Source organism: Daldinia loculata (assembly GCF_022478755.1).
Source record: "Daldinia loculata strain CBS 113971 unplaced genomic scaffold F4817scaffold_4, whole genome shotgun sequence".
In the NCBI taxonomy this organism is placed as follows: domain Eukaryota; kingdom Fungi; phylum Ascomycota; class Sordariomycetes; order Xylariales; family Hypoxylaceae; genus Daldinia; species Daldinia loculata.
Window position 1 is genome coordinate 668,578 of NW_026054858.1, and position 14,058 is coordinate 682,635.

Below are 14,058 nucleotides of genomic sequence, written 5' to 3' on the forward strand. Positions count from 1 at the left end.
TTTATATTTTTTTAACGAAGTTGGTCCCGATAGTTTGTAACAACGCGGACGGCGGGTTATAGGCTAATAAAAAAAGGGTGAGAATTTGGGGGAGCAAAGGGGGACACGGTAAGTAAAAGGCGTGAAAAGTATTAAGTATGAGGTAACGATAGAGAGAAGAAAAGGAAGAAGAGGTGGTGGTTAATGCGGTAGTGGCAGAATGTACGTTCAGTGGAAGTAGAAAGTAGATGAACGAGCTGGGCTGAGCCAGGTAAGGCGGTGCTATTTTGCTATTTGCAAAAGGAGAATAGAAGGGTATCATAAAACGAATATGCTATTCTCCGCGCCTACGGGGAGACTTGGCCCTCTGAATTAGACGCCGCTAGATACCCTGTATGTACCTAAGTAGACCTTGGGGTTTTGGGGGGCGCTGCTTAGAGGACGGGCTGGAACTTCGCGCGCTTAATTTTTTATTCTTTCTTTCGATATACCTTCTCGTTGGATCCGATAGTCGCGACCGGCGAAAGGTGGCTCTTCTGCTGTGCCTTGCGGTTATCTGGTTAGGTGGGTTCGGTAGATTTGATGCGATAATTTAGTGACACATCGTACCGAGTACTGTGTAGATAATTTAGTCTAGAAATGTGTTGGTATTGAAAGTGGAGAGGGAGAACATGATCTTTCTCGGAGACCTAATAGAGGTGGCAGGTAAACAGTGCGAGATTATCTTGTATGCAGAGATTTAGTATGCACTAAAAGAGTAATAAATATTCCCGAGAATATATACTGTATCCAATGCACTGTGCACAGTCCACGTGCGCGATATCAGCATATGTGGTAATTTGACAAGGTCCTGCCCCTGTCTTATCAGAGCTTAACTTCTTTTAAGTTTCGCTTCCTTCCCGACTAGCCCCGATGCGCCAATAGGGGATAAGTACTATCAACTGATAGGTATCTTATGTAATATGATATACTTCTGTGAGGTTCTTATTGTTCAAGTATTATAGCAAAGCAGGAGAGTATAGACTTATAGGCTTAGTGGTTATACTTGTATAGGTAAGTAAGTAAATGCTTCGGGCTTCCTTTTGGGCTTGGTCACTCAATTGATAAGTCTTTCGAAAACATCATCCTCTCACATTTTGTTGCCTACCTAGACATGTATCCATCCGAGCTTAGCACTTAAATCTAGCGTGGGAAAGTTGAAGCTATACTGCCTTGTATAGCGTGTATGTTTATGAAAAGTGTCTCAACATTTTCTCTATGTTATTAGCACAGTAAGGCGTGAGCTTACAACATGTATCAGCTCAGTCGTAGTCATATCTTAATATACTATATGTCCTATACTCTAAGACATTCGAATAACTTAAATAGCTTGGAATACATACAATACATATCACCTGGCCTCACATAGTACACCGGCATGGTTTCTTTTGCCCCTATCTTGTTAACTATAACAGCCACAAAGATTATCGCATCTAGGGATGAGGTTACAAAAAACCAAGGAGATCAGTTTGCTCAATAAATACAGCTTTAAAAGACTATATCTATTAACTTCATGTTACTTGACAGATGATATAAAAGACAGAAAAGAAAAGAATGATATCGTATAATAAAAATCAAAAATTGATGTAAATTGATCGCGATGCTGCCACAAGATACTTCCACATATACATGTACGAAACGACTAGCACTCGGAAGATTGCGGGAGGTAGTTGCGACGATAAGATATTACATAAAAAACTCAAAACACATAGTTTCTCAGCATCGACACGGTAAACAGGCAATTTAAATAGCACTGTATCCATGCATTTTATGCAAGCTGGAATATGTACGAAGTATGTAGATTATTTTTAGTGCCCGAGTTTGACAGCAACGCTCGCAGCTGGCAGGAACCTTGGGTACCTAATCTTAAGCAGCACGTTTGTCTCACGTGACACTAAAATTTTCCGTCCCGGCGGGGTTGATCCGTTTCCACCTCAATGGGTCCCGCCAGATGGATCCACACTAAATTTTTTTTTTCTCTGCTGGCGCGACTTCAAAAGCTTCAACGTCGCGCTCTGCTTTAGGAATTCATCTTCTTTCCTTCTCACAACATTCTTCTCTTCCTCCTCCAAATTTATCTTTTCAGAGGTCACAGACATGTTCAGATTGCGAAACTAATACCTGCGCTCGCTGCAGTGTACTTTTTAAAAGGTTCGTTGTTCTATTTCCTTTCATCAGCAATGCGAGAAGCATACCACTTCCAGCACATTTCCCCAATCACCAGGATGACATCCTATAAAAGTTGTCTTCTTTTCCCAACTGAATCGACCATGAACGAAGTTTAGTCTGCTCGGGCCATTCTACTACGGTGGATGCCTGTTACTTGCCAGTATTATTTGTCTGACTTCCCATCACGCGATCCACGTCTTGTGGTTGCATGTGATGGGATGGATTGGGGATTATGTTGTGCCGCTGCGCTTCGCATCGCAAGATCTAGCACCTTGCTAACTCAACAATAGGGTTTCTATGCCGTCTACTTTTTAGGAATATTTTCCACACTTAGTCCAGGTTAGTCGAATTTTTCTATACTCGAGATCCTACTCATGGTGTTTTCATGATGAAAATTTCCAACCACATTCGCAGTTTCCACTTGAGCTCCACTCAGAGCCTTTTGAGGAGCAGATGAGGGCATAATCCTTCCTTGGATGTCTGAACGACACCACAATTTCCATATCTTGCTAGCAATTCATCGTGTCTAAAATTTCTTACTAACGAAATTTCAGGTATCACCATTTCATTGCGCATCTTTCATGAGGTCGACGTCGACGTAGACGTAGATTTCTTGGAATTTAAGACTATCCCGCTAGCTACTAGATATTCAAAAGATAATATGATATTGATCCAATTCAAAGCTTTCTCGTTGCTCACCTTGGTGATGCACCTAAACCAATCCAGTGTGACCAGACGCCGTAATTCCGCTAGTGATGCGTCAATATGCATGCTATGTAAATCCAAAATTAAATTACCTCAACACCTTCGCGTATCCCTTCCCTTAAGAGGCCATGGTTGATGGTGCTATTGTTGTCCTGTCGCTTAACCCTTCCGCCAACCATACCCCTCCGGTTCCTACCAGTCCGACCTCTACCCAGCCAATTTAGCTTGAGCAATCGGCCTAGCTCGGCTACCATTTTACTTGCTTCGTCCATATCGGCTGGGTTGACACCCGTGTCGACGCTAGCCAATACGCTCATGCACTGAAGCATACGACCTACCATCTCTGTGACCTGCTTGCTATCCTCTACGTTCTGTTCTCGCACGCTTCCTAGGACTTCCCTACCTCCGTCTCTTGTCTGCGGCGTGAAGGACCTGAGCAGACTTCCGGTACCAGTAGAGGCCCCGTCGGACACGCCGCTGCCGAAAGATACGTTGCTGATGGCACGGCTCCGAGACGGGTTCGAATCGTTGCCGAAGACCGTTGTCGAGGTTGAATTATAACTTGCGACGCTTGGATCTAGCGACATGGCTGTTCCAGGACGGCCCGATAGCGGATCATTTGGCGAAGTCGAGAGGGATGCCATGCTATCGTTTAAGAGCGGCGGCGATGCTAACGCGAGAGAGGCGAGTGAAGATGGCAAGTGCTCAAGAGATAACCGGGAGAATATGGTCTTGAGCTTCTCGTACCGAGGGAGGATCAGAGAATCTCGGTACGAGATCAGCACAAGCCTTCGAACGTTAAGGACGCTTGATGCCGGTGAAAAATGCGGCTCAGCATTTGATCCGCCCAGCTGGGCATTCGGTGCTGCGTTAGCTACTACTCCGCCCCAGAAGTCCCGCGCCTGCTCGGGGGTTAACAAGGATCCGCAGCCGGAGAACTCTAGGTCTAATGGGAGGAAAATAGCCTGCATATAAGGTAAGACACTTGTGAATGTGAAGATCCACAGCTCTACCAGGGAGGGGATCAACCTATCCTCGGAAGTTGTGCGCAGCGTGTGGTCGAGCGAGGCAAAACCCGTCGAAAGGAGATCTCGTAGATCATCGATAATGATATGGGCTAAACGACGTTGTATGCAGTATTGGATGTGCATGGTCACAACTCGGTTGAAATCCTCCACCGGCAACCGTAGATCCTCACCCTCGAAAATGACCAGTAATTTAGCCCTCAAGTACGGCCAGGCGTCGTCCAGAGACATATTATGAAGCCCATATTTAACAGAATCGATAGGTTCCGAAAGGTAAGAATGCGTAGCTGCTGCTGCCGACCCGAAACTACTAGGCCCGGGCCATTCCGTGCCAACCCCGTATGTCGATTCGTTGTCGTCCTTCCGCTTCTCGCGGAGAGCACGTCCCCCGTGTCGCAAGTCTAGCCCGCTGACGCTTTTACCCATGTTGTTATTTGGACCCGGGCTCGGTGGCAGGTTGAAATTATAGAGGCTTGATGGCGCGCTGGGATCGACGGGTCGGGAGTTGCTAGCAGCAGAGGAAAGTGGGAGATGATAGTCATCTTTACTGCTGAGCTTATGTTTCTGCCGCGATAGAAAGTGGTGTTTCCTCTCCTTATCTTTTTCTTTGCCTTCTTTCTCCATAGACGGGTCAACTGGTCGGATGGTGGCGGCAGATGAGTTGCCCAGGCTATAGAATGACTGCGAATCTACTAAGCTGGTCGTGCTAAAATTGGCGCGCTGTAGCGAAGCCAGGGCAGAGCCAATCTTTCCAGGACTCGGCATTGGTCGTTCTTTCGCTTCACCCTTGGTATCAATCTTTTTTGGCCGAGAAAATAGCTTGACCTTGGACTTCTCGGCCTTGACAGGCTTCTCCGAAGCGGCCAGGGGCGTGGGTGCAGGGAAAGACTGATCAGGCGGTGGTAGGCTAGGCGAAGTTTGAGGCGACCTTGGGAAGACAACATTCGCCGCGGCAGTAGCTGCAGCATGACTCCCTAATAGGCCGTTATGATATCCTTGCGCGCTAAAGCCGTTATCTCGCGGGGCACTCGCTTCGGTTAGACTTAGCATAGGAGGGCTGCGGTGACCGGTTATTGGCTTCGGGCCTGGTCTTTTTAAGGAGTCGTGGGCATCGCTGCCAGGGAAAGGGACGGTTTGCGATCGATGACGACTATGTTGTTGGTGCTGCATCACGGCGGCCTGGGCGGCTATTTGACTAGCTGAGAGTGTCGCGCCGGTAGCCTGGGTCGGGGCTGGGGCCGAGGGTGGTGTCTGGGCCTGAGACATGACGACTTGGGAGAGGTTGGATATGCTCGTGGAAGGTAATGTGGGCTCGAAATGACCTTGGGTCTGCGAGTGCTTCCTTACGTGGCCGACGCGAGTAGGAGGTAAGGTCAATGGCGAGGCGGTTCTCGACTGCGGGAGCTCGATACTGGGTCGAGTGGGACGGGAGAAGTTATGCGGACTAGTAGCATAAGAAGGACTAACAACGGGGCTCTGAGGAGCTCTCGTCTTAGAAACGGAAACAGTATCGTCATTTGACGATGTGTCTATCCTGCGAATTTGAGGTCTTAGGGAGGCGGAGGAGGAGGAAGAGGAGGAAGCGGCAGCGGCAGCGGCAGTGGAAGCCGAAGAAGCAGTACCGGGGAGAGGAGAGAAGCTCCCCGGTGCTCTCTGCTGGGATCGTGCTGGCTGCATTGTGTGATAGAAAAAGGTCCGAGTTCCCAAATTCCGTTACATCTTCTCCCGAACCAGCGGTATGTATGATCGACACCCGACCCCGGTATCTTGACTACAATGTATCGATTTGCGCTCTTCAATTGCCGTACACGGAAGTAGTAGCGCAAATATGTCTCCGATTGAACAAGTAGATTTGTCAGTGGCCAAGTAGTCGGCGCGGAGATAGGTGGTATTATACAATTGTAGAACTTGTATAATATAGAAGTGGGTTGGGTGTTGAAAAGGTTGGTTATTGTAACGCCGCCGATCTGATGTGAAGTTCCAATACCTAACGTACTACATGTAGGTACCTATGTACTAGGTCTAGGTACTGGGTACATGAAATGTAACATGAATGCGATATCAAACCTTAGTGTCCACGTTACGATGCGCCGCTAAAATAGGTACATTTAGATCGAATGTACCTGCTGTATCAACATGATTATGTACATACTAAATAGCACTAGCCACACACACCCCGCGCTCCTTTTGCTTGCTGCCCCACCATCCTCTCTAAAAGTTCTATAATCTCAAACTTCCACACCTGCTACATCAAAAGACCCAAGTAAAACAATCATATATTTATAAATCGTTTAACTACAGGTCTTATACATCTCCTTACATCCATCCACAATGCCGCCCTCTGCCTCTTTTCCAGCACCTACTGCCGACAACATCCCGGCAAAGAACCGAACAGCCTATCTAAAAGCAACATACACCAACTCGAACTCCTCCGACCCTTCGATATCGTCAGCCGAAGCCTTTGCGCTTTCGACACCCCTCTCCCTCCCCGAATCTAACGTCACAACACACAAAATATCATACCTACGCACCCTGCGTGAAGCAGTGTCCTCTCTACAAGGTGACGTGAACAGCGAGCTGACAGCGCGCATGGAAAAAGAGGCTCACGAAGCGGCTGTCGTTGGGGATGGCAAAAGGGGTGGGAAGAGCATTACGGCTGCTGGCGTCGACGAGGCGGTCGAGGAGGAGAATTATGGGGAGGAGGTAGTGGAAGATGATGAGGAATGATAACTGGATGCTCGACGTGGATATTTGCTCGAGGCTACTCTTCTATGCTTCTCTAAATCAACAACGCAGCAAGAAAACGTTATCAATTTAACTGTGGTCTAGACGCGAGGGGTATTGCCTACTTAATCGCCGCTGCTCTCCAGAAGTATGCAACGATACCCGTTGGAATGCTCTAAGGCCTAAATGAACCGGAACACCTGCGCGCCTTCGATATATGCGACAATGGTCCATTCCTTCTGCCTTGACGAACCAACCGCTCAGACCCCGAAAATACCTCCTGCCCCGATGATATAATAGTTCGATTTCGCTCTTCGACTGCGTATCTGAGCTGCGTTAGATGTCAGTTAGTTTATCCGTGCCTCCCCCATGACCCAGCGATCGCCTCGCTCCGGCTACCGCTCATGCTGCGCCCTCGCCTTCCCAGACATCCGTAGTGGACTACGCTATTATCCGGGAGCACTGCTACCACGCTGTTGCCTAGCCTCTTGTGACAGACGCCGCATACCCTCTCCTCGCCGATGACCACCTTCCTACTGCGCCCGCTCTGCCCCCCGGAGATACCGTCGCCGAGCAGCAGCAACGCTTGGGTATTGATGAGCTGCGTTTTGCGAAGCCCCTCGATGATGCGCGACTCCGATACCACGCTATTAGCTGCGCGGATCCGGCCTCGGAAGTACGATTCCAGCCCCGTCACGGGCAAGTCGTCTGGTATAAGGGACAAAGTTGACTCTGCCGGTAGACGCGAACCATGTCTCGAAAGGAGCGACAAGGCTGGGCCTAGATTTGGCTTGTTAGGTGTCGGTGGATTAAGATATAGCGAGAGAAGCATGTGGTAGATGGACGGCTTCGAGTCGGGGTCGCGATCGTCCTCGTCCACAGACAACGACGCGGCAAAGGATTCCCGGCGAGAGCTAGGTAGCGCGTGAATGTGATTGCAATATCTAACGTTTCTTGTCAGTTAACATTCACCACCAATGGATTGTACAATTACCTACTCCTCTGCTTTAGTATAGTCCTGCATATTGAATACGTATATCTCCAGTGCTTGCTTGTGCGAGCCCATGTTGCTAAATACTATAGCCCGAGCTTCGTAAAATGCCGAATCTACATATTATTAGACAACGCTGTTTCTTCCCCCTATAATTCATAGGGTTAGATGACTTACCATCACGAGGAATTATGCTTAGTGCTTTGCTAAGGCTGTACTGCTGACTTGCTTTCAAGAATGCCACTAGACTATCCAACTTCTTACTCCAGGCTTCGTCTCGCTCGCCTTCTTTTAGCGCCTGGATCAATAGCTCCACTAACCGGTTGTGAAAGTCTGGCGTGCCGTCTTCTAGCTCCGTGATGATGTGTTGCAAGTACCGGATTTCGAGGTCAGCGTCTATGGCGCCGAGATACCGGACAACCCTTTCACGCGGCAAGGTCTCGGCATTTTCGCTATCTGCCAGGAAAATCTCCATGCCTTGGTCGGGATCCCGCCGCAGAACCCAGTCGGCAAACTCGAGAATGATATCGATCATCTCCGGCGGCAGACTCTGTAGATAGCCGACTGTCCTCTGCGAACCCCGGAGCTGTTCAGGTATGACGACTTCGACGTCCACGTGCCCATTAAGGTCAAGCTTAGCTGACTCCCCCTCCGTGTCCGCGTTGCCGAACTTGCGAAGGAGGGTGAGCGCCTCGCGGTGGAGCTTCTTTCCGTAGAAAAAATCAACTAACTCATTATACCGGTTATGCTTAAGCAAATGCTCGTTTACTACTGCGGGATCGCAGAAGTTCGGGATGCGGAAGAGAGAGCCAGCAAGCGTCGGGGTAACAAACATTAATCCACGGAACAGTGCTGTATCAACCAGGGTAAAAGTTTGCTTTAGCTCATGTTCAAGTTGCTCATCAGACTCCGAGTGGGAGTTTGTAAGTAGAATGTCGAGGTTCTCATGTAAATTTATCATAGAGTCGAGGTTAGCTTCTGTCTTGCGCCGTTTCAGCTTTCCAGTTGCCGGGTCGATCCATCGCTGTAGACGAGCTCTAGTACCAGCCAAGTAGCCGTTGAGTTCGCGAACGGCCTTGACTAAGTCTTTTCCTTCTAACGGCCCATCCTCATCCGTGCTCTTCTTCTTTGGCTTAACCCTCACGCTTGCGGCATCTTCATTGTCAGTCCCACCCCTTTTAGAGGATGCGATAGACGCTGTATCGGAATCCGTTCTGCGATGTCCCATCCAATACTTTGCGAAGGCGCCCGGTTTAGACGGGGATGCGACGTCGACAGGCGTATCGCTCTTGGCGGCCTTGTCGCCGTTGACCTTTTCATCCTCTTCTTGCTCCTCCTCCTCCTCTGACGTTTCCTCTTGTGTAGGTTCAGCAGAGAGGTCGCCAGCAATTATCCTAGGGTACAACCTCAGTACCCTCTGAGCAGGCGCGTGCACCTCATCCTCATTAAATAATGCCAAGCTTTCTGCGAATTTCCTTTTCTTGAATAGTACTTCCGCTTTCAGCATCTTGGCCTCACGCATAGTGCCGGTCTTATCCTTCAATAGTGCATCTTCAAGCATGCCGAGCACGCTTATAGCTTCGTCGTAATTAGCCTTGTCTATTAGTTCCTTAACTTGAGTATCGTAGTCCGTAGCCTCCATTTTCCATACAGCACGGTCACTGCTTATATGAAATCCTTTGCCAGCGTGGGCAAGACTAACGGTCGGTGGCGGGAAATGTAACTGCGCCGCTCCGGGGAGCTCTATCGTCTGTAGGAGACTCAAAGTGTCCGGGTTCCGCACTTCTAATGTACCTTTGATGGGCGGCTGGAGGACCAAGATGTAAGGGTAGCTGTATCCAATGCTCTCGGGTGCGCTCTGCCATGGCACCTGACGCTTCTCCAACGGCTTTCCATCCATATCAATGAATAGCGAGTTGATGTCTTTCGCAAGCAACATTTGCCCCTCGGCTAACCTCGTAGATAGCGGTTTTGGCATGTAACCTCCGAGCCCCATATAGCCCATACTCGCTGCGCCGAACCTGCTACCCTGCCCTCCAGTCGCAGCGGCACCCAGTCCCACGATCTCTTGCGTTTCCAAAGTAACCACATCAACCAGTACGTATCCTGCATTCATGCCGCAGACGATCTTAGTCGCATTTACCCAGGTAAGAGTTCTGATGGCTTCGGAAAGCATAATCTCGGTAACCTCGTCATGCAACTCGCTCTCGTGCCAGCTCCACAGCAGGAGACGCCGTTTAACAGCTACAGCGAGACGGCTGATAATCTCGGGTATGCCGGTGGCAGCATCCTTGACGATGTTGCTGGTGACAGCAAAGCAGGTGGCATTCCTGGTTCGCGGTATCGTTTCGATTAATTCGTAGGTTTGGAGGTCGTGAAGAGAGACGTAGTAGTTGGAGAGGGAAACGATGGTATTAGACTCTTTGATGATGGCAAGCTGCTCGATGGCACGAGTGGAGAACTTCTCTACTTCACGTAAAAGGTCTGTAGGATTTAGGCTGGAGCTTCCATTCGACTCTCGCTGTGGACTAGTTGGAGAATGTGTACCGTTGGTGGTAGAAGATTGTGACAGGTCGTTCAGGCGGTAAATCCTCAAAGAGCCCGTGTTTAGCCCAACAAGAACGCGGTCGCCTATACAAGCTCAAGTACGGTGTTAGATTATCAGATAGGTAACAGTTGCATAATACTATTAAGAAGCAGTAATACAAACCATAAGCTAGTATTGTTTCTATCTTAGACTTGTCGCGCGGCCTCAGCTCGATGATGGGGCGAGCCGTGAATGCGGAGAGCATGGTGCTCGGGAGCTATCCTAGGAGGATAGGCATTGATTGTTGTATTTGTATGTCCAATGGAAATAGTTTCCGTAGATTCTCGTAGCAATGTGTAGGACGTGTGGGAAGTGCATCTATTTTATATAAGTCTTAAAAAAGAGAAATGTATGTTTAAGTTGGTGTAAGTTCAAAGTGGTAGGAGGTAGGTAGGTACATAAAGTATTGAGTTAGGTAAGGTATGTACCTAATGTAGGTACCTAATGTCATCTGAGGGTTGGAGACTTCCAATGTCCGCGTTGAAGCTAAAGTGGGTACAAGGTACCTTTGCTGCTTTGATACCTCAAGCTATGACCGCATAAGCTCCTAACCCTAACCCTTATTTGTAGTAGATGCCGGATCCACGTATGCTTCCCATTGGATAGATACGCAGTGTACTATAACGCAGGTACTTGCACATGTCTGTCTGAATGTGCTTACATACAACATCCAGATACGAATCGGCCTTACATGCAGGTTGTACTAGCTATAGCATAATAACCAAGGCTCAAATTTACATTATCTAAAATTCTATGTAGAAAGTCGTCCATATCCCATCTCGTATGTTAGGTACACAGCCATCTAATATTCTATACAAGCGACGAAGCCCGGAATATAACATATAACATAGCTTAGGTGGGTATAACATATACAGCCGATATGCTACCAGTTCAACCTAGGTAAATCCTCTACATTCCAATAATCTGCATGGCTCCATATCCGAGGGTGACTACAACCACCAGAGTCAACAAACTACTCGGTACGCCACGGCTAATAAAATGCTTAACACTCAAGTACCGCTGCCCCGTGGGATCCTCTTTCATTATCGCCGCTGTAACATGTCAGACATTGCTCTTCCATCTAATAGGATTGTAGGTAACTCACTCATATTGGGGAACCCGCTGGTCGGCAGCCCCATCGCTGCGCTACACATGAGTACCGCGGCCATGACAAGTAGGTTAGGATGCGGGTCGTCCATGTCCTTTCCGATATCCGACACGAGCGGTAGGATAATTAGCGCAGCTACCGTGTGGCTAATAAAAGTCGCGATAACCAAAGTCAAACTTGAAAAGATTAGTAGAACTCCGTAGAGGTCTACCCCGTCCACTTCATGGGAGATTCTTTCCGCCACCGTATGAAGGAGCCCTGACGACTTCACTGCTTTGCCGAGAGCTAACCCTCCGGCCGCGAGGATGATGATTGTCCACGGGAAATTATTGAAATCTTCTTTTGTGAGTATGCCGATACCAAAGAACAACACGATAGGTATAATGGCGATAATTCCCATGTCACCGAATGTTGACTGGAGCTGGTGACTTGCACACCAGAGACCGATGGTAGCAATACATATGATTGACACGAACCACTGCAAGCCGGTGAAGCGTTCCTTCACTGGCCTGATCGGTACGATCGTAGTACCCTTGCCAGGTTGGAAAGTGAGAAGAAGAAGGATCCAAATTAGAAGAATTGATACGATGCCCACGGGAATCACAACAAAGAACCATTCGCCCCAAGTCGGCGCCGGCTCCATGACGCTAAGCGCAAAAACGTTCTGAGGTGAGGCGATAGGGGAGAGCATGCCACCAACGTTAGAAGCCAGTGCTATACCCATGATCACCGCCTTGGACATGTTAGAGTCCGAAGGGAGGTTGCGCAGTATAGGCTGTGGAGCTTCTTGTCAGAGAGGTTAGGCCACTTAAGAAGGGGTCAAACTTACCTCAATGATTGAAAAGCAGAGAACAGGAGCTGCTACATTGCTAACGAGCATGCTGGCAAAAGCAGCCACGAACATAGTGGCAATAAGTACAGTCCTCGGTTGCGTACCCGCCTTACTAAGAACGAAGGTCGCAATTCGCTTGTCGATCTTACATTTGGACAAAGCTGCTGCAATTGTGAATCCACCTAGCAGTAGCATAATAACAGGCGTCCACATGGACGCGAAGACGTAAGGGGTGGCATCTGCCGAGTCTAGCCTCTTATACGGCGGTATATCATCACGGACGACTCTGAGGACCACGCAAAGGAAAGGGATTAATAGAGAAGTCACGAAGAGAGGGATTGCCTTGAATAGAGTCAGTTACGTAGGCGATGCGACGTAATGTGTCAAAACTCACCTCGGTAGCCCACAGCAAACTCACAAACACCAGCATAGCCAAACAGCTTTGCTGCTCGGGCATCTCCATGATAGGAACGAGGAGCAGAACCAAAAAGATAGCCACGATGCCAACAAGTATAAACATAGTAGAGCTGAACAGCCAGGTCGGACAAGCAAAGCGTCCCATCGGTGTCTCAATCTCTTTCATAGGTGTTACGGGGGCATCGTCACCTTGCAACATCACCGTCATCCCGTCATTTTCGGCGCCGAGGAGACCTTTTCCAAGGCTTGCGGCCTCGGCGCGACGCTCGAGACCGATAAGATCTCTCCATACCGTGTTTCGTTCCCAAACAACGTGTTCCCTAAGGTGCGACCGAAGCTCCTTCTTGGCGAGAGCCTCGTCGCCATGCGTCACTATGTCGGCATAGGCCTTCTCCATCTTAGCGATGTTCTCCTCAAGGTGCTTGAGAGTCTCGGGTAGAAAGGGATAAGAAGTCTCGACGGCTTCCTTCATGTATTTTGACCGAAATTCCCTGTCGATGATCTTGTCGAACTTCTTTAGCACCTTGCTAAAACCAGTCTTGTTCAGTTGTACGTATGACTTGAGCTCACACAGCTGCACATAAAGGTTGATGATGCGCTTCTTCAGCATGATGCCAGAAGAAAACATCTGGGCCGTCTCGGCATAGTCATCGTATCCGACGCTGTACCTACGCGACCTAGTAAGATCAGTCGAAGCCGTCAAGTCGGTAGAAGCGAACATGGCGCTCGGGACGTTGCGACGTCGGCCGCCAAGGCTCGAGCGGCGCCTCCTATTCAAAGCCGAGGTCTCATCATGATCGTCGTCGTCGTCATCGCTATCATCAACACCGTCGTCAGTTGAACGCGTACTACGGGCGCTCTTAGAATTCCGAGTGCCAAGAGTATGTGTCACTTGCTCGCTGACAGGATACTGCTGCATACCTGGCCTCTGGGCAAGCTCGGGTTGGTCGTAGTCGTCCGTATTAAGTGACTCGATATCGCGCATCAGATCATCGACTTCGTCGAATAGTTCCTTCTCCTTGACAACATAGAAGGACGAGATCTTTTCTAATTCTACATCCAGAGCGCGGGCGAAGACGGTTTCGGGTTCTTCGTTTCGTAGGAGCGGTCGCGTTTCGACGTCGGAGGCGGCTGGTTGGTGAACAGTTTTCTCGAGTGCGTAGATTCTACGACGAGTAAGGAGGCACAGTTAGGCATATTTAGGAAATAATATACGATAGTAGACAGCAAGGACGGGATAAAACTTACAACTTCTTAAGATTGCTATATGCAATGTAGTGGCTGCTCCAATCAGGAACAGCGTTGAACTGGATGCTATGAGAGAACTTCATCTCGTCTTGCTCGTCAAGCCAGCGCCTCTTCTCGTCCCTCTTAGCTTTTTGACGCTGTTCCCTAGCAGATGGTAGCTGCTTTAGTTCGTAGGCCTCTCCAGATATTCCAGTTAGTCCAATTGTTCCAGCACTACTCCCTCCTCTATCCTCT

At 48.8% G+C, this 14,058-nt stretch overlaps 3 protein-coding genes across 3 annotated transcripts; 1 reads left to right on the forward strand and 2 right to left on the reverse strand.

Moving 5' to 3' along the window:
* Positions 1–2,842: 2,842 nt before the first annotated feature.
* On the reverse strand, positions 2,843–5,449 carry F4817DRAFT_325720 (HbrB-like protein; the record flags this gene model as incomplete). Its single annotated transcript, XM_049301806.1, has 1 exon — positions 2,843–5,449. A coding segment is annotated over exon 1 (2,203 nt), but the record flags the coding sequence as incomplete, so codon positions are not given.
* Positions 5,450–6,086: 637 nt separating this feature from the next.
* F4817DRAFT_180943 (uncharacterized protein) lies at positions 6,087–6,814 on the forward strand. Its single transcript, XM_049298345.1, has one exon. The coding sequence runs from the start codon at positions 6,249–6,251 to the stop codon at positions 6,642–6,644; it is 396 nt and encodes a 131-aa protein (XP_049163030.1). The 5' UTR covers positions 6,087–6,248; the 3' UTR covers positions 6,645–6,814.
* A 179-nt stretch (positions 6,815–6,993) lies between these two features.
* On the reverse strand, positions 6,994–13,907 carry F4817DRAFT_356244 (SPX domain-containing protein; the record flags this gene model as incomplete). The annotated part of the gene is made up of 10 exons (XM_049305769.1): positions 6,994–7,555; positions 7,640–7,748; positions 7,810–9,382; positions 9,416–10,116; positions 10,180–10,263; positions 10,343–10,428; positions 11,321–12,102; positions 12,157–12,501; positions 12,554–13,742; positions 13,825–13,907. 10 exons carry the CDS (start codon positions 13,905–13,907, stop codon positions 6,994–6,996), a joined length of 5,514 nt encoding a protein of 1,837 aa, XP_049163031.1.
* Between the last annotated feature and the right edge of the window lie 151 nt (positions 13,908–14,058).

Bases quoted from the DNA above. Each gene is read 5' to 3' on its own strand.
- F4817DRAFT_180943 (XM_049298345.1), top strand. From the start codon at position 6,249: ATGCCGCCCTCTGCCTCTTTTCCAGCACCTACTGCCGACAACATCCCG.